Source organism: Bos taurus, chromosome 28 (assembly GCF_002263795.3).
Source record: "Bos taurus isolate L1 Dominette 01449 registration number 42190680 breed Hereford chromosome 28, ARS-UCD2.0, whole genome shotgun sequence".
Lineage (NCBI taxonomy): Eukaryota > Metazoa > Chordata > Mammalia > Artiodactyla > Bovidae > Bos > Bos taurus.
This window is the reverse complement of record NC_037355.1, coordinates 43,943,437-43,969,482: the sequence shown is the minus strand read 5'-3', so window position 1 is coordinate 43,969,482 and position 26,046 is coordinate 43,943,437. Positions and strand designations below refer to the sequence as shown.

General features: G+C 38.8%; 1 protein-coding gene across 3 annotated transcripts in view; it reads left to right on the top strand.

The window, feature by feature from the left end:
* Window positions 1–26,046, top strand: part of PARG (poly(ADP-ribose) glycohydrolase) — a 114,724-nt gene that overhangs the window by 45,652 nt on the left and 43,026 nt on the right. For all 3 annotated transcript variants that reach the window (XM_010820699.4, XM_010820698.4, NM_174138.3), the window contains 5 exon segments: window positions 1,218–1,310; window positions 4,945–5,102; window positions 16,342–16,421; window positions 20,110–20,170; window positions 25,660–25,735. In XM_010820699.4, the coding sequence (XP_010819001.2) occupies window positions 1,218–1,310; window positions 4,945–5,102; window positions 16,342–16,421; window positions 20,110–20,170; window positions 25,660–25,735 (468 nt within the window).

The window sequence follows — 26,046 nt, the reverse complement described above, 5'->3', positions numbered from 1 at the left end:
ATATCTTTCTGTTCATTTTGAGTATCAGTTTCCCATTATCCTAATTTAAAGAAGGAGTTGCACAGAGGTTTGAGTTTTAAAGCTTTGGTATAAAGAAAATTCTCAATAGTAAAACTTCCTTGTAAAACCAAGGTGAATGTAAATCTTTGCTACTTTTTCTGTTTACACACATACAGTGTGTAGCTGTTAGGTAGACAAATGCATATTTATTTCAGTTTAGCTCCTCATAGCTAGGGGAATCTTTAGATATTTTTAAAGAGTCTATATCCTCATCAGTCGCAAACATGGTAACATAGAGAAGTGGGGGAGAGCCATGGCATATAGGCCAGAACACTTGGGTTCTAGTTCTGATTTAGTTGCTAATTCACATATCCAGTCTAGGATAATGAGGGTGACCTCCTTGGCCTCAGTTTTCTTTTCTCTTTAATAATGACAGGATCAGACTGGATTATAACTGAGACCTCATCTATCTAGTTCAGATGTGATTTCAGATAGACACATGGTTTAATCCTGACTGTATATATAGAATATCTAAATTAAGAGGGTTTTCATTTTCACTATTTTGAAAGAATTACTCTGATGTTTTGAGAGAAATTGGATTAAATAGGCTAAAGTAATTTCTAAAGCATTGAAGAGATGGGAAATTATAAGACAAAAATGGGCCATAAATATATTTTTCTTGTACTTCAAATTGATATGGAAATTGTGGTTTTAAATCCCTAAGGCCCTGTGAGGGGAGAATTCTGAGTCACCTGGGACTTTTTGTTTACTATCAGTAGATCAGATTTGACACGTAAAAGTTGCTCTGAAACAATGTGCGGCTTTTATGGTGAGTTATTTAAATTATAGGCTATAGAGGCTTGAGGGCTTCTGAAGAGTTCTTGGTGGGCTAATAGTTTTTAGTTGATGTAACCAAGGGCAGAATGTACTGCTTTTCACTTGCAAATATTTTATTTAGTTGTGAATGTGATATGAGAGAGATTTCATATGTGGGATACTTCATTCCTTTTCAGAGGACATTAAGGTGAATTACATACATTTGGAAATCAATTTATAAGTTCCTTACTGTACCTGTTGTTATACTTTTGTGTGTATTCCATGATGATAATATGCCTTTTTATGGGATCCTCTGAAAAGCAGATATGTAGTTTAATTTTAAAAACAGGTATTTGTTCATTGGTTATTATTCACTGGTAAGGTATTTTATTGGTTTTCAGGTACTAGAAGAAGCAGAAGCTCAACACTTGTATCAGTCCATCTTGCCTGATATGGTGAAAATTGCACTCTGTCTGCCAAATATTTGTACCCAGGTTGGTGGAAATGACTTCTTCCTCAGTAGCTTTCTTGAGACTCACAATTGAATCTTGTTTAAACTCGAATTATCAAGGTCAAAGAGAGAAGAGAGAGATGGAAACAGTTTTTGCCAGAGTCTGATGATTTTGCTCTACTAAGGAAAAGGTTAGAGGTTATAGAGAACGCTGCGAGAGGACATTAAAAATGCAGCATTCAATTTCTGAGCTTCCGTTCACAGTGTTGATGTTTGCTTACTCACACTTCTGTTTCTGTCTTTAAAACAGTCTTTAACTTTCAAAAAAGGATCGGCAGTATTTCAGAACACACTAGTCGATTTAGAACATTTTATCTGCAGAATGGTGTAATACCTACTCCTTCCTCTTCTCTCCCCCATTGTAAAGCAAATGAATTCACCGTATTCTTTTTTTTCCTTTTTTATGTATGTGTTTTTTAAATGTTTTTTTATTGTGATAGAAGTCACATAACATAACACATGCTGTTGTAACCATATTTAACTGTACAGTTCAGTGGCACTAAGTACATTCACATTGTTATGCAACTCTCACCATCGTCCGTCTCCCGAATTTTTCACCTTGTAGACTGAAACTGTTCCTGTTAACCGTGATACATTCTTAACTTTTAAAATGAAAGAATCTGAGTTGTTTTGTTTTATTTATTGCTACATAACAAACTACCTCAAAATTTAGTGGTTTAAAGCAAGAAAATTTTATTATCTCAGATTCTGTTGGGAATTTGGGAGCAGCTTAACTGACTGGTTCTAACTTGGGCTCTCCCCTGGTTGCAGTCAAGGTAATGGCCAGCACTGCAGTCATCCTAAGGTTTGAGGCTGGAGGAGCCACTTCTCAGTTGGCTCACTCGCATGGCTGCTGGCAGAAGGCCTTACTTCCTTGCCATGGGACTCGAGGTTGATTGGGTGTCCTCATGACATGGTTGCTAACTTTCCCAGAAAAAGCCACCAAAAAGAGAGAGAGAGGAAGGGTCAGTGCCTTTTTTGACCTTGTATCTGAAGGCACACACTGTCACTTTATTTTTTCCTCTTTATTAGAATTTTGTCACTACATCTAGCTCACACTCTGCCTCTCAAGGAAGGGGATGATCAGAGAATTTGTAGACTGCATTTTCAGATAGTTATAAGAGATTGTTGGTTTATTATTCATAATTGTCCTCCTGTATTTCTCGCAACAGTAGCTTGAGTTTGCCTCTGTCTTTCATTTCTAGGGCCAGCCCCTTGGCTGCACAGATGCTAGCCAGGTTTCTAACACTGGTGATCCACAGGAGCCCTAGGGACAATTTGGGTGGAGCAGTTCCTGAAGGTGTAGGATGGTCCCACACATTGCAATCTGTCATTGGAACACCCCAGAAAACACAAACATAATCTTTGGGGTAACCAAAAGCCATGTCCAAATACCTGATTCCAAATGTTGAGTGTTTTTCAGTGTGCCGTTATGTGTTAGCATTATACTGTGAATTTCCAATTTTACATAGCAATAATTTCACCTCATTAGTTCATTTTACAACTCTTCTTGTTTATATTGGAAGTTATTTGCTTGCTTATATTTCATGTTCGTTCTTTTCTCTTTTTCTCCTTGGTTTTTCCCCTAGGTCATAAAATTTCTCACTACCTCTTGGAGTCCGCCCCTTGTGAAGACTTTCCTACCTCTCCCAGCCAAAGTTAATCATTCCTGTATCACTCAAATCATCCTTAGCACATTATTGTGTAATTTATGTCTTTATATATCTCCTTCCCTACATTATATTCTTCCTGAAGGGAGATCATCTTTGTCTCCCAAGGTCTAACATAAAGATAGCGCTAAGTCATGTCCGACTCTTGTGACCTATGGATTGTAGCCTGCCAGGCTCCTCTGTCCATGGGATTATCCAAGCAAGAATACTGGAGTGGGTTGTCATTTCCTTCTCCATAGTGCCTAACTAAATGCTTCTTTAATTCACTGCAGTTCATAATTGACAGAATATAATCTGTTTTGGGGGCTTCCCTGGTAGCTCAGCTGGTAAAGAATCCACCTGCAATGCAGGAGACCCTGGTTCAATCCCTGGGTTGGGAGGATCCCCTGAGGAAGGGATAGGCTACCCACTCCAGTATTCTTGGGCTTCCCTGGTGGCTCAGATGGTAAAGAATCTGCCTGCAGAGCGGGAGACCTGGGTTTGATCCCTGGGTTGGGAAGATCCCCTGGAGGAGGGCATGGCAACCCGCTCCAGTACTCTTGCCTGGAGAATCCCCATGGACAGAGGAGCCTTGTGGGCTATAGTCCATGGGGTCACAAAGAGTCTGACACAACTGAGTGACTCAGCACAGCACAGCCTGTTGATAGGAGTCACTTTCTCCTCTGCTCCTTCCTTCATGCTTTAGAGAGAAGGTGTATTTGATGGGATATGTATTCAAGAGCACCCAAGTTGTAATCTATAACAACTCAGGTGGTGGAACCAAAATCCGATTCATGGCTGTCATCTTCTTTCCTGGCTTAGAACTGTTTGTCCTTCCGTTAGTGTGCTAACGGGGAGAACGTTTTAGTCTTGTCCTCTGTCCTCGACTACAAAGTAAACCTCTGCTGTAAAAGTTAACATTTCAGTTTGTTATCCAAATATATCTTTGGCAAGTTAAATTGTGTATGTTGTTAATGAGTTATCATATTAGCATTCAAAATAATGTACATATTAATGTTGATTCCTGTAATATGATCAGGACAATTCTCTCTGCCTGTTGTTTTGAGATTAATGCAGATATCCACGATTCTTTCTGGATCTTATTGAAGGGAGAAGGAAAAGCACCTCTAAATATCATATTGGAGCATTTTGAAATTTAACAGCTGATATGTAAATTGGCTTTCCCAACATGTCTTTAAAACCATACAGTTTAAACATTTAAAATAAAACCCACTGAACACAATACTCATGTAGAATATGCTAAAAATAAAAGGTAAGTTAACTTGGATTTGGTACAACTTGAAGACATATCAGACAAAAAACTTGAGGGAAAAATGTCCTGCATCTTCCTTAACTTGGTTATGTAGGAAATGCCTATGTTGTTACAAGTTATATGTAAATAAGTCTGTATACGCATTTTCCATTAATTGCTTTAATAAAATTAGGTTTGGGTCTTTTAAATTGTCAATGTGAAGTGTGATTCAGAATTAGAAGGAAAGTACTTATTTATTGATTTATTTTCCATAGATCATTTTATTTTGGACTGAAATAGAAAAATTAGTCTGTCCAATAATGTTTAAATGAGAACAAAATTTAGCATATGCAATAATAGCCAACCTCAGCATTACATTTTTCTCTTCCATCCTGTAATTTTTCATTACAAGGTAATGTGTTTTTACTTCTTACTTGCTAAAGGAATCTTGTTTGTCACTAATACAAGTAATGTTTGTGTTCTCTTCACTGTCGTTATTATTGATTAGAAATCTGCACTTTGTCAAACAAATACATTTTCCTAATCATCCTTAATGAACTGCCCTTGACTTCAACAGTATTGCTGATTTAGGGATTCAGGAGTGTCCTGAAATTATTTCTACCTTAATTTAGCAAATGCAATTTGGTGCCTCTGCTTTTGAAATTGCTAAACTAATTATTGCTCTTCTTGTCTGTATTTCTTGTTTCCTCTATCAGCCAATACCACTCCTGAAACAGAAGATGAATCATTCCATCACAATGTCACAGGAACAGATTGCCAGTCTTTTAGCTAATGCTTTCTTCTGCACGTTTCCACGACGCAATGCCAAGATGAAATCAGAGTATTCCAGTTATCCAGATATTAACTTCAATCGGTATGTTTTCAGAGAGCACCTTTTTAACAGTAAAATACAAAAGGTTGGCATTGAGTGATTTGCCACACATTTTATGTACAATTATATAATTTAATCTTTATAGTACGATGAATTAAGTGATACTTTTGGCACTTTGCAAGCAAAATGATTAAAATCCATCGTTACAAAACGTGCTTAGGGTCCAGGAGCCAGAAAGTGACAGAGATAACGTTTGATCTCAGGTCTGTCTTACTCCAAGGCCCTTGTTCTTTCTACCCTGTCAGGTTGTCCTTCCCCTCTAAGGGCCCTGGATTCTTCATGCCTGTTTGATGTGATTATTTATTCACCGGGTGTTTGTTGTACATTATATTTCTTGTATGCTGAAATAATTTAAGGCTGCACCTTTCTGTAAAGTGAAAGTGAAGTGAAGTAAAAGTCGCTCAATTGTGTCCAACTGTTTGTGACCCCATGGTCTGTAGCCTGCCAGGCTGCTCTGTCCATGGGATTCTCCAGGCCAAAATACTGGAGTGGGTAGCCATTCCCTTCTCCAGGGGATCTTCCCAACCCAGGGATTGAATCCAGGTCTCCTGCATTGCAGGCAGATTCTTTACTGTCTGAGCTACCAGGGAAGACTCTGTAAAGTGTGAGTTAAAGTTGACTTTCACTTTTTACAGATGTGATTAATTTATTAATGTAATGTTTTTAAAAGAAAGACAAAATAATGTTTAAATTTTTATTAAAGTAGTATATTGTGAAGATATTGATAAAATTTCAGATTGTAGCCATTTCCCCAAATTATCACTTTCTCCATGATTTACACAAAAACATTGTAAACTCTTCTTGGCAAATGAATGTAATTGTTTTTCTTCCTACACCCTCCCCTCCCCCACCCCTCCAATCTCTGTTTTTCACGTGAGAATTATCTTCATGGGGTCTGTGAGTAGAATGGGAAGTTTCCCCCAGTGTCAGGAGCGGGCCTTCAGAAAATCGTTACAGTATATGCTCCTCTTTCCCAGACGACTGTGTGTAATCCCCTCATCTCCTGCCCCTGAGGGGTGGGGCAGAAAGGACAGGGAGCAGAGGAGATGCAGTCAGGGAGCAAAGTTACACGACTTTGCTCAAAGTTGACAGAGTTGTTTGCTGTTCTGTGTTTGTGTTCAAAGTTCGTTGGCATGGTAATGCAACTTCTTTTAGTTTACCTTTTTGATGTTGTCTCATTAAAAACTTTATTTCAAATTAATTTAGACATGTAAAAATGTTGCAGAAATAGTACTGAGAATTCCTGTATATAACTCACCTAACTTCCCTTTATTGTAATGTTATTATGTAACCATAGGAAAATTATCAAAGCCAGGAAATTAATATTGGTAAAATACTGTTAACTGACCTTATTTTAATTCCAGCTGTTTTTCTGTTCCAGAATCTTCCCACTATCCCTCGTGGCATTTACAGTAGTCCCCTCTTATCTGTGGCTTGCTTTCTATAGTTTTAGTTACCTGTAGTCAACTGCAGTCTGGAAATATTAAATGGAAAATTCCAGAAATAAAAAATTCATTAAGTTTTAAATTGCACATCATTCTGAGTAGCATGCTGGAATCTTGTACCGTCCCACTCCCTCCCGTCTGGGACTTGGATCATGCCCTTGTCCAGGATATCCCACCTCTTAGTCGCTTAGTAGACTGTCTTGGTTATCAGATCAACTCTTGAGGTATTGCTTTGCCTGTGTTAAAGTAACCCTTTTTCTAATTAATAATGGCTCCCAAGCACATGAGTAGTGATGATGGCAATTTGAATGTGACAAAGAAGAGTTGTAAAGTGCTTCTTTGCATGGACTTGTGAAGGTGAAAGAAATTCATGCTAGTTTTGCTGTTAGAGTCACAAGTTATGGCCACTCTGCCTGAAAGTGCTTAGTTAAGATGGAAAAGGCATTAAATATGCACAAGAGGATATTTTGAAAGCAAGAGACCACATTCACGTACCTTACTATATTGTTATAATTGTTCTACTTTTTATTAGTTATTATCATTAATGTCTAACTGTGCCTAATTTGTAAATTAAACTTTATCATTCGGTGTGTAAGTATAGGAAAAAAATACGGTATACACAGGGCTCCATACTGCCCCGTGCTTTAGGCAGCTCCTGGGGAGTCTGGGATTCCCGGCAGGTAAGTGCTGTAGTTTTCCACGTCTCCTCTACCCTGTTCTTCAGTTTTTCCTTTTCTTTCCTGATGTTGACACTTTGAAAGACAGCTCATCAGTTATTGTGTACTGTGTTCTTCAACCTGGGTTTGACTGACGTTGTTTTCGCAAGTGGAGTGAGGTCGTTGCATTTTTGACAGAAATTCAGGAGAACTGATGTTGTTCCTTTTCTGTGCATCGTGCCAGTGGGCTCTTGATGTTGGTCTGTCTCACTGCTGGCGATCAGTGACCTCACTAAGGTGGTGTCTGCTGGGCTCTGGCACTCACTGCACAGTTACAGACTCTTTCTTTGGGATTAATAAGTATCTTGGGGTGGGGGTAGGATTTGTTGACTATGCAAACGTTTCATTGTGTTTCCCCCACTATCTGTAGCGTCCATTGGTGGCTCTCGTCTCGAACAGTTATTACTGCAGTGTTTGCCTGGTGTGGCTCTTTTACTTCTCTCTTTCCTTCTGCATTCATTGAAATTCTATTGTAAAGATGAGCTATCCCTTCTTACCCAGTTTTACTATCAGAATGGATTTACATATATTTTATTCTGTGAGTTAATATTCCATTTGGCCATTAGGGCTCCTTCAGGTTGGCATCTGTGTTCTTTTAAAAAGCCCCCAACCTATTTTTTTTATTAAAGTGTTTTTTTTTACTTTCTGGCCTCATAAGGTACCAGGCTCATCCTATATTTTCTATTACCCCACTGTAAAGTCGATCATTTTCTCAAGGAACCCTGGTTCTCCTTGTATTGGAGAATGGTACTTAGAGACGCAGATCTAGTTTATAGGTGTGCTCAGTGTTACTAGAACGTCACTGCTTCTTCTTCTTCTTCTTCCTTTTTTTTCTTTTTTCTGGTCAAGCTGCACAGCTTGTGGGATCTGAGTTCCCCAACCAGGGATCAAACCCAGTGAAAGCACCAAGTACTAACCGCTGAACCCACAGGGAATTCCCATAGGGTGTCATTGTTTCCAATGCCACTTACTTTATATAGACAGCATTTCTGACAGCTCCACAAGGCAGTGGAGAAATGGGGTCACAATTCTTTGCAATGACATAGAAAGTTATCCCAAATGCTTCTCTCTCTTATGATGAAAAAAATTCTAAAATTTATCTTATTAGTACTTAATATAAATTTTTATTAAAAGTAACACACTTTGGTATGTTTATTCTATTTTACTTTATTTCTTTGGCAAATGAAAGTAAAACATTTGAATACAGGAATACTTATTATACTGTAATAATTCTTAGACAATATTTGTAATGCTTTCAGACATTAAAATATCAATGAAAATCTCTGTTTTTGCATACAGTTTTTTCACAGCAGTGCTAAGGAAGAGTGAGACAATAAATAATGAAAGATTTGAATAAGAGAGTTTCTTTAAAATATCAATAAGATTGTATTCATTTTATATCCTGTCTTCTTTGGTTGTGTAAATGCCAGTTGTGAAGGGCACGTTTTTAGCCTGACTTCCCAAATTGCTGTTTGGCTAATCTTGAGAGGATGGTGTTTCGTCCTTTAGCTGAGCTCATGTATACAGTGAGCGCTTGCGGTGCGCTCCGGTGTGCTGAGTGCCCCTAGGGCGCGAGGAGAGGGACGGCCAGTGGCTGATCGCTGGGCCTCCTGTCCTTCACACGGCTTTCACTCCTCTTTGAAACCTTACCTGACACGTGCCTGTTTCTGATAGTTCTTGTCCTGCCAGGATAGATGTGCTTCTACTCTGGCTTCCTATAGTAGCCTGTGTGTACTTATGTAGTATAGCGGGCGTCCCCACCCCACTGGGCCTCGGACCGGTTCCGGTGCATGGCCCGTTAGAAAGCGGGCTGCAGAGGAGGTGAGCGGCAGGCAGGTGAGCAAGGGCAGCTTCGTCTATTGCAGCCGGTCCCCATCACGCGCGTCACTGCACTCTACCTCCTGTTAGGTCTGCGGTGGTGTTAGGTTTTCATGGGAGTGAAACCTGCTGTGAACTGCCTGTGTGAGGGGTTTAGGTTGCGTGCTCCTGATGAGAGTCATCCCGAAACCATCCCCCTGACCAGGTCCGTGGAAAAGCTGTCTTCCACAAAACTGGTCCCTGGTGCCAAGAAGGCTGGGGACCCCTGCTATAAAGAATAGGAGCACAGCATTATGACACTGTACTAGAGAAGAATGTAATCGAATAAGGAAAACCTTCCTTGAGGAAATAACTTTTGAACTAAGTATGAAAGAGTGAGCAGGAGTATTTTTACCAAGGGAGAAAGGAAAGTTGATTGCGTTCTGGGCAGAGTGACACAGCATGAACAGGAGCTGTGGAGGCTGGACGGGGGCTGGACGCAGCCTGCCCAGGGGCTGAGAACGCCAGTGTGGCCGCAGCCTGCAGGGAGAGGAGAGGCCGCAGAAGTAAGCTGAGGCCAGGAGGCTGTGCTGGGGAGGCCGTCCTGAGGCAACGGGAAGCCGTTAAAGGGCTCGATATAGGGGAGAGGGGGGCCGGTGCACCTGATTCGATTTAAATTTTGCAAAGTTTGTTTTGACTACAAAGGGGAACTGAGTGGAGAGGGGCCAGACAGTGGAGGAGACTACTGCAATGCCGCAGGAAGGAGAAGACGGTAGCCGGACTAGGGTAGTGGTGGAGGTGAAGCTAGGGAGGCTTTCGGAAAAGAAGCCAGCGTGGTGGTGGTGGGTCGGGTTGGCGGGTGTCTGCGGGGAGGCCCTGGGGCGCTTCCTGGGTTTGTGCGGGCAGGCGTGTGCCTTCAGAGTTGCCTTCGTTTCCTGCTGCACCACCCACCTGACCCTGTTATCATTGCTTCCTTAATCCTTTCAGTGGGACAGAGAGCTTATCTGCTGTTCTTTGTTGTTTTCACAAAATCTTATGCACTGTAGTCCTTCAGTGAACCCCTGTTGAATAACTGACGGTAGACTTTATAGGTGAGACACTGAGAGATCGAGTGACTGGTTAGGGGCAGTGTGCTGTGACTGTAGCTTCGTCGGCCTGATCTCAGCCTGTGGCCTTTTACTTTTCAAACTGCATTGTATTCTTAGCAATTATGAGATGTTTTATCTTTAAGCCACGTATAATTGAACGTTTTTTACCTTTGATTTCTTTAGTATTTGGGATAGGATTAGGAGAAAACAAAGAACCTTGGTATCTGCAATTGTGGTTGTATAAAGAACCTGTTTATTAAATATAGCTTTTGTGCCTGTTTGAAAAATTATTAAAGAATTTTTCTTTACAAGTAGACTCACTGTTAGTTCTGAGCTATTTATCTCTCACAGATTTTCTTTTTTAATATAGAAAAGGAAATGGTCAAATTTTGTATGTAAGTAAAGAAGTGGAGATTTAATTTTGTCCGAATATAATTATCTATCTCCATGAAGAGTATTCTAGTAATAAGGGTTCTCCAAGGAGTAAGTAGCCTGTTTATTTGGAATAAATGTTTGGTCAGCTCTAGGATCTGTCAGAGATGCTCTGCATTATGAAATTTCTATCTGGAATAGACAATCCCAGTGATTTTGGAGTTGTTATTCTGAGTTTTGGTAAGAAGTAGCTCTAATAATGGTTTAGAATTAGCGTTTCAGTGACCACTTAGAGTTTGTTTCTGTAGAATGAATAGTCAGCTAGTAATATATGTTGATGAGTCCTAAGATAAACCTTTGATGTCTTAGTTATAAACTTTCAGTTATAAATCTTCTCAGAAGATTCTTTGATTTAAACAGATTTAAATTTTTTGATAAGAATTGTGAATCAGTTCAGAAAGCCTCTTTTCTCGATAAGTTATTTTTAAACTGTATTATGGGTATTTTTAAAGATAACCCAACTTCAGTACTTAACAGTATCTGGTTTTTCTCTTTTTTTCCCCTGTTTAACCAACTTTGTTTTTCCCTAGAATATTTTAAAGCAAATTCCAGACATTAAATTTTACTCATTAAGAATTCAGTATTTAAACTTGTCACAGGTAACTTCAGTACTATATCTTGGTTAAATGTTTGTAGCCCTTTTCTCAGAAAAGCTTAAGGTTCTCTGTTGGTAACTATAAATATACATTCCACATTAGGTAAAACAAGAAAAAGCATAAGAAAGGGAACAGATGTTATGTGTGGTTAGAATCAGTAATTGTAGGTTTTTAAAAGAAATAAAAAACTGTATATAAACTGCGATGTCAATTACGTTAAAATATCTATCTCTTAACATACTTTGTGTTTATACCTATACATAATAAATGTATGTGCATAGAAAATGGACTGACAAGAAAATGAGTCAAAATATGATTACCATTGGGTGGTGAGATAAACACGTTTGTACACATCTGTATGTTTTCAGGTTGCTTTTATAATGATCATATATTAATTTTTTAATCAGAAGAAAAATCAGTTAAATACAAGGAACAAGTCAATTCTCAGAAATGGTTAATAAAAGAGTAGACAGTTTTTGTAATTTGATTTCGAGAGTAGAATCCCACAGAGATTTTGAGCCTTTCCAAAATAGCTAGTGTGGGTAACTTCTTCCTTCCTGATTGTAGCCCTGTAAACACAGGATCGTTGCCTCCCCTCACTCTCGGTTGACCATTCAGCATGTAGAGGAGACGCAAGAATGCAGGGCCCTCTGATGGCTGCAACGCTGACAGCCTTCCGTCCTCAGCAGTAACATGGACTGTAGGTTTGGGATGACTGACAGGTAGAAGTCAGGAGGTCTTGGGAAGCCTTGACTTCTGTGACTTCTCATTTCCTGCTGCCATAACCAGAATTTATATTAATTTTAATATATGCTTTATTTTTAAAGCATCTTTGTTTGTCATCAGACTTTTGACAGGAGAATGCTGGTCTTGGCACCATCCTGTTGTCTCTTTTCATTGTGCATGGTGATTTATCCTGAAGACTGAGCTTGTTGGCTCTGAGTGTCAGCATGTTAGGCTTGATGGGAAAAGAGGCTGAGCCATTTTTCTTAATGAAGAGAATATGGATTAGAACAGTGTGTTTTATGTAAATAAGTGTTGATTTTTTTTTAAGCTGGGCATTATGTAATGACTTATTCTATCCTCTGCTTAGCATTATCTGAAGTTTTTGCATAAAAATGTCAAATAACTAGTATTTATTAAGTGCCTGCCATGTACCAGTGACTGTACTATTATTTTTTAATCTTCATGTCAGTCGCTATAAATTCAATATTGTTTTCTTATTTTTCAGATGAGGAGTTGGAGGCTTAGAGAGGGTAGTTCACGTCACCAAGTTAACTGGTATAATTGGAGTTCAAAACTCAGGGCATGGTTGGCCGTTTTTACCTCACAGCTAGTCAGAAATTCACCTCATAGCTAGTCAGAACTATCCTCAGACATAATCCTTGATCTGTAAGAATTCTTTCCAATCTAGAATGACCACGAAGGAAATAAGCTTACAGCATCCCAGTCGCATTTTTATCAAATAAGAGTTTAAGTAGCAGAAGTGGGACTTGAACACTGTCTTCTGTTCAGACTTAGTGCTGTTTCATTATGTCTCACCTCCTCCCAAGAGCAGATGCTCTGAGTGTGCTCCAGAAATGAAAACAACCAATAGTTCCCCCTTTTTCTTGTGGCTTATGGATAATCAAGCACCTAATTTGATGAGCCATTTGGTGAGCAGATTATGGAGCATTTTGTTGTTGGCATGATTTCTTTTTTGCCATAGTTGCTATTTATGATTATAGTTTCTGCCAGTTGGGAGCTGTGTATGTGTGTATTTTGTCTTAAAAGGCTGGCTAGTTAATTGAATAAGAAAAATGGTAAGAGTATGTGATAGAAGGCTGACGTCAATAAATTGAATAAGTCTTCCCTTTTTTATTTATTGTTGTGTTTTTCCAGCCCTGTTTAGTTATGTTAAACACCCCTGACCTTTTCCCCTGCTTGCCTTTCAGGGCCTAAACATTCTTATAAAGGCTTCCAATGTGATTAGCATTGATGCTTCTGAAATTGCTTAGAAACTGATGGTCAGAGATTAATTGTAGGTTGCAGCAGTGGTCAGCCCAGGAGGCTTTTACATCTGTCTCTTCCCTGGATTGAAAATGCTGCCGGGGCCATATGGCACACTGCTTCACAGCAAAGCCAAGAATGACTTTCTGGCTGGGTTCCGGATTATCATTTGCTTCCACTTTAAAGTGGAGGTTGTAGTGCTTTGGGTTTGATTTATTGTATACTAATAGGATTAATCCTTAACTTGAAATCACATGGGAGTGTGTGTGTGTGTGTATCTAGAATCCAATTCCAGTAATGTTATCAGTATTCCATTCAGGGAAAGATTTCATTAAACTATGTTTTTCTTTATATGTATGGAAAGAAAAACAGTTAATACGTAGCTGACCCTTGATTGACTTACTGAAAATAAGAAGTTTTGTTACGAAAGGTCTAAGTGGCCTTCTCCATTTGTTTCCTTTGATAGTCTGTAGTTATTACTCGGTTAAATGCTGAAATGTCTTCCCTCCATGAGGAGGGGTGGTATGGCCTAGTTTGCGTGCATTCTCACATGTACGCCTGTTGGCTCAGAGTGTGACTTTAAATATGTATATATCCAGGGACTTCTCTGGCAGTCCAGCGGTTAAAACTCTGCTTCTGCTGCAGGGGATGCGGGTTCAAGCCATGGTCTGAAACTAAGATCCTACATGCCGTGTGGCAGAGCCAAAAAACCAAAAACGCCTTGGGCTTGAAAATCTAAAGTAAAAAAAAAAATGGTATCGAGGAATTAAAAACATCTGGGTGGTGCTTGATGATTACGAGAAGATCTCCGTCTCTGAATCTCTGTTGCTTTCTGTGTTTGTCGCTCTGAGTGTGTTTTTCTGTGAGTTTCTGTCTCTCACGCCCTCCCTCCGTCTCCAGCCCAGTCTCTGCTCTTTCTATTCGCTCCGTCTTGCCAGCCCCATCTTTCTGTCTCTTCCTTCCTCAGGCTCTTTGCTTGGTACTTTTGTCTCTTCCTCCCCCTGCAAGCGCTGTCCTTCAGATAGTACGTTGCTTTGGTAGCTTTCAGTTCTGTAGAGTGCCTGTGTTTTTACGTTATTTTTACTTGCTGCCTCATTTATTTAGGTGGCTATGCACAAATCTACAAATCACAATCTGAGAATTGATGCAAGAGCTTTAAACCCGCCTCATCTTTGCCGTTCTGCCTCCTCGTTCTGTCCCAGACCTCAATCTCCACACACTCCCCCATCAGAAAGCTGGGAAAGCATATTTGGTTACACAGTGATTTGAAATTAGAGCAGTGAAGGAAAAGAATGTGTTGAGATTCTGTTTGATTTGTGCCTGTAAGATTTGGACCTGAGAAATAAGCAGTAGTGCTCATTTGTAGTGGGTGATAATAACAGCCATACAATCCTTCCAGGAACGTCCATATTGCTCGGGTAATAAATCTGTAGTCCCAAGAGTCTCTTAAAGTTAATAATTTGTCATCATGGTTATGAAATATGTCAACTTTTATGTAATTTTATAAACAACTGACCACATACTGAAGCTCGGGATGCCTTTTATGTTTGGGGGAATTATTTCTTAAGGGCAGTAGTCATTTTCACTCACTATGCAACAGTTCTGTGGAAGAGGAGCTTTTTCCTCTTAATTGAATTGAATACTACATCAATTCATCTCTTAAAAAAAAAAGGTGAAAGCTGCCTTTATAGTGATATTTATCCTGCTTCCCTCTACTAAGTGATAAACCTTGCAAAGGGATTTTGCAATGGATCCCAAGGTATTCATTTAGTAAATCATATTTATTTGATACAGGATGTTTAATTAAACTGCCAAGTGGCTCCTTCATTTTGACTATCATTTTGATTTAAACAAACTCTATTCTGGCTGACATATTGCAGAAGAAACCAAACTGAAACCTGTGTTCTCATGGATTCTTCCAGCAGGCAGCTAGATTTAAGAGTATTTTTAATAAATATTTTGGAAAATACCTTCTTTTAGAAGAATAAAAATTATCACATAGACACTCAAACTATTATTTAACGTTACTTAGATTTCAGATTTGGTTAAAATGCTCTCTGATATTTAGCATTCTTTTCAGGAAATAAGGGTTTATATAAATTGTTTTCTCAGAAATTGACCCTGAATAAAGAATTTCAGATCATTGAAAACAGGATTATTTGACATCTGCATTTCCTTCCCTTTTCCTAATTCATTTCATTTGCTCAATAGGATTTTCTCATAGAATTAACTTTTCCCTCTCTGCATAGTTACATAAGCTTGTTTTTCTAACCATGGAAAATTTTACCCATTTCGGCACTTATTAAAGTGAACTTTTACTTGAAGGGTTTCTGGTTTTAAAGCAAGAGTATGTGACTAGAGGCAGATGACTAATACTTCATCATTTATAGCCAGAGAATTTCTTTATGATTTTTAAATACCTTTGTGAAGCTAGCTGTTGTGCCTGAAAGCATGCATCTGTGTTGGAAATCTTTTGGTGAACTACTTACTCAGGTCATATACTTCCAAAGCCTTGCTTTTCTTTCCTCAGGATAAATTGCATTATGTGTTACCAATAACAGTGCCACATCATTTCAAAGAAAACTAAATTAAGTTGTGCAAGTCCAGGTTGCTGGAAGCCGGATGACATGGGGTGGCCAGTGTTTCGGTTACCATACAAAGGGCATATCTGTTTAATCACCACGGATCGATCAGTCTGCCAGTATCCTGTCATACCTGCTTGCTGTTGTCATAGCTGCCCCCCACCGCCAAGCAGTCTTTTGGATTTTTTTTCCTGATACCATTTTGTTCAATCATGTAATGACCTAGTAATATTATGGCCAATAATATTTGCCGTGGGGGAAATGAGCATTAACTCCTTGGCCTGATTGTCTTTAGGGGACAGATGGTGCTTTCTCCCCGCAGGAAGACAGACTGGAGGAACGTGGTTGTTACAGAGTGCCATCTGATTTGAACGACTTTGAGGAAGCCTGCTTCTCATCGCTTTCAGGCCTCTCCAGATGCTGTTTGAGTCCAGACAATTTCCCAGTTTTCTGTCGTTCCAGAATCGTCTTCTGGAATAATTACTTCGTTTTGGTAGAAATATAGATTTAGTTTTTTGTGAATCATTAAGGCATTTAAAATCATCTTTACCCTCTTTTATTTCTGGTCTCTTTCAGGTTGTTTGAAGGACGTTCATCAAGGAAACCAGAGAAGCTTAAAACGCTCTTCTGCTACTTTAGAAGAGTCACAGAGAAAAGTACATCCCTTTCATTCTTGTAATTTTTATCACTGATGGGGACAGTTCAGGCAGGTCAAAAACATCGTGTTCAAAGTACACTTTACTGCCCAAACCACATTAAAACTAGTAATGCAATATTATAACCTAAATTTTATGCATATGTTGTGTGTATACGTAAATGTGTACTGTAAACGTGTGGGTTTTACATACTCGGAAATTAGACCAGCATAACATAAGGTAATGGATGTTCATGAATTAGTACTTTCAAAAGAAAGTATATTGACTGGGAGATACATTTGGGTATTCTTTATTTAAAGAAACACTGACTGGTATAATTAGTTTATTTGCAGAGGCTACCGGTTCATTGCCTTCCTGCAGCCCTCTCGTTTGTGCCTCCTTTGTGCCCTTATAAGGTTCTTGTAAAACAGTGTTTGTACTTCGAGTTCACGTCTTGTCTTCCTCTGTAGGACCTTGAGCATCTTGTTTTCCCGGAGGCTAATCATAGCACTTGAGATCGCAGTGGTGAATGTCTAGGCAACACTGGTAGTGACCAGCTCATAGCGGATTGGTGTTGCCACTCTTACCCTAGGAGCTGGGGTGACCACAGACAAGTCTTTTTTAACATCTCTAAACGGCTGTTTCCTCATCCGTAAAATAAAAGAATAATGATAACTTACTTCATAGGGTAGTTAAGTATTAATGAGAAGTTACATGCTTAATAAATGTCAGCTATTATCGTGGGTACCCTTTCCTGCAAATAATTAGAAGTTTGCTATTGTTAAGTAGAGCAGGTTAACTCTGTTCCAGTGAAATGAGTTCTTTTTAGTTCTGGTCTTCCCAGTTGTGTGATTGTCTTAAAGTATTATGAATTATTAATGTCACTGAATAATGTAATAATAATAATATTACTGAATTATTTTAAGGTCATTTTTCTCATACCCTTCCCTTAGTAAGTTATCTCACATCATAGTGTACCTAGGATTTTTTTCCTTTTGAATGTATTGCTGTTGGGCATGGTTCAGAGTTGAGGAAAAGAAATCAGTGATGAGGATTTTGATATTTTGGGGACAAATTCACAGGCTCCTCTTGATAGCGGGCTGTTTATTTCTTAGCTTATCACTTTTACTTTTGTGCCCTGTACTGAATGAAATAGTCAGGAAAGAAAGTGAAGCTTCACTAGGGCTTATGAGACATAAAACTGAGTTAAAATTTATACTAACTTGTTAGAAAAGTAAGTATATTTTTTGCTATTGTAAATCTAAACAGAATGAATACCATTACTATATCTTAATAATTTGAAGTTTATTTTTCTGTCCCTGAAGTCAAATCATGCATGTCTGCTCTAAAAACCAACTTGCCTTTCCAAATTTTAGGATTTTAAGTATTTGAGGGAAAAAGCTAAAATTTTGTTTTTTCAGCTAGAAATTTATAAATCATTATAAATATTGGGAATTAGGCTGAAAAAATAAATGATAATTAGACATTTTATTTTCTGACTTTTTCACTGTACATGGTAATTTGGTTCTTTGTAGAAATATGGTATGATATGCTACAGGTTTTTAGGATGTGAAGCTACAGACTTAAGAAGGAAATACTAGGTAGAAAAGTTCTGGAGTTCTACTGAATAGAACCTATAGAAACCTATTTAAAGTGCCATATTTCATCAACTCTAGGACATGATCTATGACAAGAAGTTTCAGTATATTGTATACCACTAAGAATGAAAAACACTCAGGCTGAGGAAGTTGCAGGAGATCTCTTCCAAAGCTGGGACACCAGAGATCTGTACCTTTAGCCTAAGGATAAGTGAGAGATTCACTTTGCCATGCAGAAAGGTGACAGCCAAGAAACTGCAGGTGTCAGCCTAGGTGGAGAGGGCACCCGAAAACTCTTCCCGAGAATACGAACCTTGAGCTTCAAGTCTGGGACCTGAGGTCTTATTACCAGGGTGATCCGTAGAAGCCTACAACAGAAGGTTTAATTCAGACCAGTCTCAAGTTGGTGGTGTTCCCAGAAGATGGCAGAAGCAGATGTTCATCTTCTTTGGAAAAATTCAGCTTTGATACAGACCAGTAGCAGTGGCTAGATACCTTTGACTATGTGAGGTATATTCGTAGTTTCAGAAACTTAATATATGAAAATATGCTTTTTAGAATTGATAAAATGCAGTTCCATCAAGACCAATGTTTTAGGGTTGTCAGTCTATATAATTATAGTGAGGCTCTTGAGACTGAATGATTTTAAACAGCTTTCTGAATTATTTTCAATATAATTTTAGATAAAACTAGCTTATAAATGGAGTATTTATACAAAGTGATGACTCGTATGTAGTATATACTGTGAGTTTATTAAGAGAAATATTTGATTAACCAAAATAATGTATTCTGGTATAAAAGATGCCTTTTTATGAAGGAAAGGTAATAGGCATGTTCTCAAGGGTTTTTGGGGGGAGGTTATTAATATATATCTAAAGAGTCATATTCTTGTGCCTTTTCTCTTGCTTTGTCAGAAATGTTCATTTTTTAAAATTCTCTTGGTCTCTCCTAGTATACATGAGGGCCATTTAATGTTCTTATTTTTCTGCTAAATTACTGAATGATGATACAGACTTTAGTCTCCTATTACTAGAGTCCCTGCTCTAGTGTTTGAATTATGTGACTTGTAGATTTTAACCATGCTAGCCATTTGTCTTAGAGGAACTTAGACATCTAGAGAATATTTTGTAGCTCGTGTTAACAAAGTTCCGTTTTCTACTATAACTGCCCCATGTGGTTTTTGAGGTGTTGCTGGTTGTGGCTGAGAGCACAGAAAATGTGGAGTCGCCCAGAGGAGTGAGAGGACGGCTGGCCTTTGCCTGGGGCCCCACCGGCATTGTCACTGACAGTTCCTGACATCTCTCTCTCTGCTTAAGAGCATTCTTTTTTTAAACAGAAATGGCCTGGCCTTCTTAGTTTGTTCTTTGATTTGAATCAAACAAATTACTTCTGGCCAGCTGATTTATTTGTTGCTTTTGCCACTAGTTAAAAAAAAAAGTAAACCTACCAAAGAAGGATCTTACCCTCTAAAATTTACTGCATTTGATCCTCTCATGTCTATTGCTCCTTGAAAACCATGTCATCACTCTTCTGTAACCTCTTAGAATACAGTAATTCTTCCTTCTGGCTAAGACGCCTTATAAATAGAGCAACTGCATACCGTCTAAGCCCTGAATTTAGCTGTGTCACCTCAAAGTACGTGCCAACAATTTTCTTTTTTAATCTTAGACATATTTATTATAAAACGCATAAATGTATTGACATTCACCAGTCCATAGGTTTAGGGTTAAGACTTTTTTTAAAGGACACTACAGATTAAAATTCAGTTTGTCTTTGTTTATAAACTGTATCCAGTATGGTGTGCCCCCCACCGGTTTTTTTAAAGTATGTGCAGTTTGGAAAACTTAACCGAAAAGCTCCAGCACTCACATCCTACCCTTGTGCTGTTATGTGTGTAGTTTGTGCCTTAGGGAGGGCTTACTATTTTGTAGAAAGAATTCCTACTGTAAGGATATTATTTTAAATCAACCTTCTCTTGTATTCCAACACTAGGCTTAGTATTTCCTGACTAGTTTTACAGCCTTTGTTAGACCCATTCTTTTACTAAATACATAGTCTCTTCAAACTCAAAACTTATTTTGGATGTGTTTCTCTTTTTATTGCTTTTGTAGAACCCACTGGGTTGGTGACATTCACAAGACAGAGTCTTGAAGATTTTCCAGAGTGGGAAAGGTAATAATAATGTAAATCTCTGTAATCTTAGCATTAGGACTCTTTCACCATGAGAGGATTCAGTTTTATAGCCCCTGAAAAGATAGTCTTCCAGCCTCTTGATTGCCCTAGGACCAGGGAGTTTCTTCTTAAAAGATGACAGCTCTCATCGTTAGAAAGGTCATGCCTTTTGAATCAGTCTGCAGCCCTTTCATTTCTACTCTTTTGCCTTAGTTTTGTCTTCTGAAACAAAGTCCTATTTAGAATTAGGAGTTTTCTGTGAAAGACACTAATATTAAACACCAGTATTTAATATTCCTCCTTACCCTCGGTTTTATAGCTAGTGTTGGTATTTTATGGCTTTTCTTTCTGGAGGACAAGATTAGTGCATTTTTAAAATTAAAATAAAGTGTAAATTGTACTTATTTAGAATTTGTCTGAGTGACAAAGAATCTTGGAGTTTGGCTGTCCACCCGTGTGTTTGTGTTTGTCGCTCAGTTGTGTCCGACTCTTTACTACCCTATGGACTGTAGCCCACCAGGCTCTCCTCTGTCCATGGGATTCTCCAGGTAGGAATAGTGAAGAGGGTAGCTATTCCCTTCTCCAGGGGATCTTCCTGACCCAGGGAAAGAACCCGAGTCTCCTGCATTGCAGGCAGATCCTTTACCATCCAAAGAATTTACCATCAGAGAATTGGCAATTTTGTAGAAGTTTCTAATTGCCTAGGGTTTTTTTCCTTATATGTGCTAAGGATAATAGTAACCAACGTGAGTTGATTCAGATTTGTAAGTTCCTTAGTGCCCCGAAATAGTTGTAACCTGGAACAAATCCCCAGAGCACTTAAAGCAGAATGGGCCTACTTTCTCAGTGCATGTGAGGACATGATCTGACATACTAAAGGCATAGTTCGGATGTGCATTCATGTTAACCAGTGCCTCTTCATTTTCACTTTCTAATGATTTTTATCATAGTTTGTAATTGTTTTGTTTGGAATTAATGATGAAAGGCAATTAGTTATTGTTCAAGGAATTAAGTTGAAAAGGTATACATGCTTAGATGACTTGCCTGTGTTTTCATCCATCAAAGATGTTTATTTGTGAGGTGAAAGAAAAACAGACTTAATTTAGGAGGCTGACTGCATGGCTGAGATGATATTATTATAGCAGAGGGAAATGGAAAAGATTAAGCAACCAAAAGAAAGACAAAAACAAGAACAAAATTGAGTCAGAAAGGAAGAGCCATGTACCGCATTTTGGAATCATAGCATATTAGAGATAAAAGGGACCCAGGAAGTCATCTGATCCCGCTGCCTACTGAAAACAGTCCACTCTGTAATACCTATAGCAGACAGAGACTAGGCAGCCTGGGGATGGGAAATCCACTGCTGGACTGCACCTGTCCCACTGTGGGCTGCTTGTGTTATTATCCGATACTTTAAGTCATTGAAAAAGTCTGTCTTCCAGAAATCCCCTACCATGCCAAATCCCATTCCTGGTTCTTCTTTCTGGAGCTACAGTAAATCTGATTTTCTTTCACATTTGACCCTCCTTCATGTATCTTAATGTTTTCTTGATCCACCCCCCACCTCTAACAATGCACATAAGTACATATTAAACTACTCATTTCACATGTAATATGGATTGTAAACCCTTTAAACTCTGCTCTTAACATACCCTAAGCAATTGGCCCTTAAAATATGGTGCCTAGAACTAAAAGTAATAATCTGCTGTGTTATCTGCCCAGAGTAGAGTACAGAAGGTTGCTTTTCTTAGCTCTTTTATTAGTCTCTAATAGGAATACATGTTTTATTCATGTCGCTTTGGTGTAGGTTTTATAGATCTTTCAGAGGAGTTGTTTTTAATTTAGCTCAGAATCTCTCCTCTGCCTCTTGGTTTGTTTGGCACTAATGTCAAAGGGCACCTGTTTGTACACCATCTGGGAGTGAAGGGATTGGTGAGGTTGCTGTGTCCATAAGATAATTCTGCCCCTTAAGGAAGATCCAGACAGTCCCCTTAACCTAGATAGGCAGAATTTAACTTGATACTTTTCAAACTTTTTTTTTTTTTTTTCATTTCATTGATCTCTTGTTTTAGTTGCTTCATAAGTGAGTTGGAGAATGTAATTAAAATCCATCTCCGAGATTCCACAGAACCAGAAACATGCATTCACTTGAAGAGAGAGGATGAGGAAGAGATAAGGACTGTTTGGTTTTCCCAAGAGTACAGGGCTAAATGGGTGCCAGGAAGCTAGAGGCTTTTCTGAGTTCCAAACTTCTGGCATTATAGTTAACCCTGTGATTATCAATAAATGTCTTAGTGCTGCTGCTAAGTCGCTTCAGTCGTGTCTGACTCTGTGCAACCCCATAGACGGCAGCCCACCAGGCTCCCTCATCCCTGGGATTCTCCAGGCAAGAACACTGGAGTAGGTTGCCATTTCCTTCTCCAATGCATGAAAGTGAAAAGTGAAAGTGAAGTCGCTCAGTCGTGTCCGACTCTTCGCAACCCCATGGCCTGCAGCCCACCAGGCTCCTCCGTCCATGGGATTCTCCAGGCAAGAGTACTGGAGTGGGGTGCCATTGCCTTCTCCGAAATATCTTAGTAGGCTTAATTAATCACAGAGAACCAGAATAATATTCCTGGGGCAGTGGTGTGAAGAATTTGCTGGGGACAGAAGGGGAAACCTATTAGGAAGTTGAAGGATGCTTATTAAAAAAAACTAGTTTCTAGCAATTTCGTAATTTTATTGAGAATCACAGAGAATAGTTGACAACAGATGAGATTTCTGGATCATGCTTCTTTACCTTTTCCATAGTATCCTCAGAGATGATCTCCCTTGGAATAAAATAGCTAGGAAAGGAGGATTTCTCCCCCCTTCCAAAAGGAAACTAAAAAGAATCAAACTTATGGTACTAACTTTCTCCAAGAGATTTGGGAAGTAATTTTTCTAAACATATAGTTGACCTTAGGCTTTCTGGATTCAGATCTTTGTTGCTTCATTTACTAGTATTAGGTTACTTAAATGCTTATTGTACTTTTGTTTCCTCATCTGTAGAAGGGAGATAGTAATAGGGATGTTGTGAAGATTAAATGAGTACAGATGAAGCTTTTAGAACTACACTGAATAACCCAGATTGGAGCCTTACTAGAAAGATATTTGGACTCATTGATACCAGGATGAAAGCAAATCCCAATAAATAAATAGAGCTTCCCAGCTGAATTGTTTTATTTTTTTTTTAATGTAATTGTTCTAAAAATATGCAAGTCCCCTCCAAAAAGTTTATGCCGTGCTATGAAAGGGGTTTATATCTGTTACATTCTGTTGAATTCTATTATGGTTTATTTATTTTTATTCAGTAAATAATCAGGAGAAAAAAAATCTAAGAAAAATGTCATCATCAACTGCTATTAGTAAAAAGGAATTTTTAATATTAGTTTTATGTGACACAGGAACCTTTATGAGGAAATGAAGACCCAAAGAAACAGATCTATGTCTTTTTATGCTAGGTTTGGTGAAGAGTAGACAGTCATGCAGGAATATGGTGTGTAAACAGATCTATGTCTTTTTATGCTAGGTTTGGTGAAGAGTAGACAGCCATGCAGGAATACGGTGTGTGAACAGATCTATGTGTTTTTATGCTAGGTTTGGTGAAGAGTAGACAGTCATGCAGGAATACGGTGTGTGAAAAAGCATGGGGTGACTATAGCACACTGCAGGGAACAGCGCGGTCTGCTTGTTAGAATTCTTCTTGGCATTTCTTTGTCTTCAGAGATAAGAATGCTCCTCTCTTCCAGGCACAGGTAGTGTCCCTCACGTGAGAGTTTTATGGCTTGTTTCGCACAAGAAGGATGCGAGGGGTAGGAAGTCAGAGTGACCTTTCTGCTTCTGCCATTTTCTCAAACTTCTTCAGCTTAAAATATTCAATATGCCAGGGTGCCAAATTTGGGGGTAGTTTATCTGAACCCTATATTCACCTTAGTGACCATGGTTTATGAAAAGGAAAGAAAATAATTGTGACTTACAGGTACTATGCTTACCTTATCAGTTTCAAAAAATACCATAGATCAGGATTTCTGTAGGAGTTCTGTAGCATGTCATTAAGACACCTCCCCCCCCCCCCCCCCCACCCCACACACACACAATTTCCAAACTAGTGAAAATACAGCCCCTCTGAGCATCGTATATAATTTTTGGGGTCACTTTTTTCTGTATTTTTCCTTAGGTTGCCAACTCTAGCATAATAATAACATTTCTTAGATCCTGAGTTTTAAAAACATTTTGAGAAATTTTTCAACTTTTAAAAAAGGAGAAACTTAAACTGGTACAGCCACTGTGGAAAATAGTATGGTGGTTTCTCAAAAAACTAAAAATAGAACTACTGTATCACCCAGTAATTCCACTCCTGGGTATATATCCAAAAGAAGCCAAAAGCTTATTTGAAAAGACACATGCACCCTCATGTTCATAGCATGTTCACAGTTGCCAGGATACAGAAACAACCCAGTGTCCATCAGGAAATGATGGGTAAAGAAGCTGTGATACGCACATGCACGCACACACAATGGAATACTACTCAGTCATAACAAAGAACAAAATCTGGCCCTTGGAAGCAGCATGGATGGATTTGGAGGGCATTATGTTGAGAAGTGAAATAAGTCAGACAAAGACAAATACTGTATCATATCAGTTATATGTGGAATCTAAAAAATACAATAAACTCCTGGATATAACAAAGAAGAAGCTGACTCACAGATACAGAGAATAAACTCGTGGTGACCAGTGATGGCAGGGGTAGGGTGGGGAGTTGAACATACAAACTGTTGGATGTTAGATAGGCCCAAGGATGTTACAACGTGGGAAATATAGTCAATATTTTTTAATAACTGTAAATAGAAAGTAACCTTTAAAAATTGTATAAAAATATTTTTTAAAAAATAAAAGGGGAGAAACTGGTATTTTGTAGGGGCAAACCAGTTTCCAAAACAGTATATGATCCCATTTTAATTTAGATATGTATATTTATGTACTGAATAAGAAAAATTGGGGGAGACTATCCCAGGAATGTGAAGAGAAAGCATCTATTTCTGACTTTTGAGATTTGGAATAGTTTCAGTTTTCTTTTCTAGTTAACCTGTATTGTCAGACTTTTCTGTAGTGAAATACTTACCATTAAAAAAATAAATGAGGGGGAGAGGGTAGAGAGATTTGGGAGAATGGCATTGAAACATGTATAATATCATGTATGAAACGAGTCGCCAGTCCAGGTTCGATGCACGGTACTGGATGCTTGGGGCACTGGATGCTTGGGGCGGGTGCACTGGGACGACCCAGAGGGAGGGTAGGGGAGGGAGGAGGGAGGAGGGTTCAGGATGGGGAACGCGGGTATACCTGTGGCGGATTCAGTTCGATATTTGGCAAAACTAATACCATATTGTAAAGTTTAAAAATAAAATTAAAAAAAAAAGATTAAAAAAATAAATAAATAAATGAGGAGATATCTTTTTCAATCATAGATGTGAAAAACTCCTGACTCGACTGCATGTCACTTACGAAGGTACCATAGAAGGAAACGGCCAGGGCATGCTACAGGTAGGCGAATCGCCGTGGTGGGGGCGGGAGGAGACTCTTGTCAGGCTTCTGCCCGCGAAGGGAATTTGAAAAGCTGTTTATTTTCTTCTAAGTTGATTTAATGCAAACAAGCATAATAGCAGAATGGAGAAAACCACCGACCAGATCACCTTGACAGCCGTGGTAATGCTGTTATCCGTGGATGTTCCTTCTCTGTATCTTACGTGTGCCTCTTTAAAAAGCCTTTGACAGAAAATCCCAAGATCTGGACAACATCAGGCCTCTTGGTTCAGACACAGATTGTAAATTGACAGTGGAGGAAGTTCCCAGGG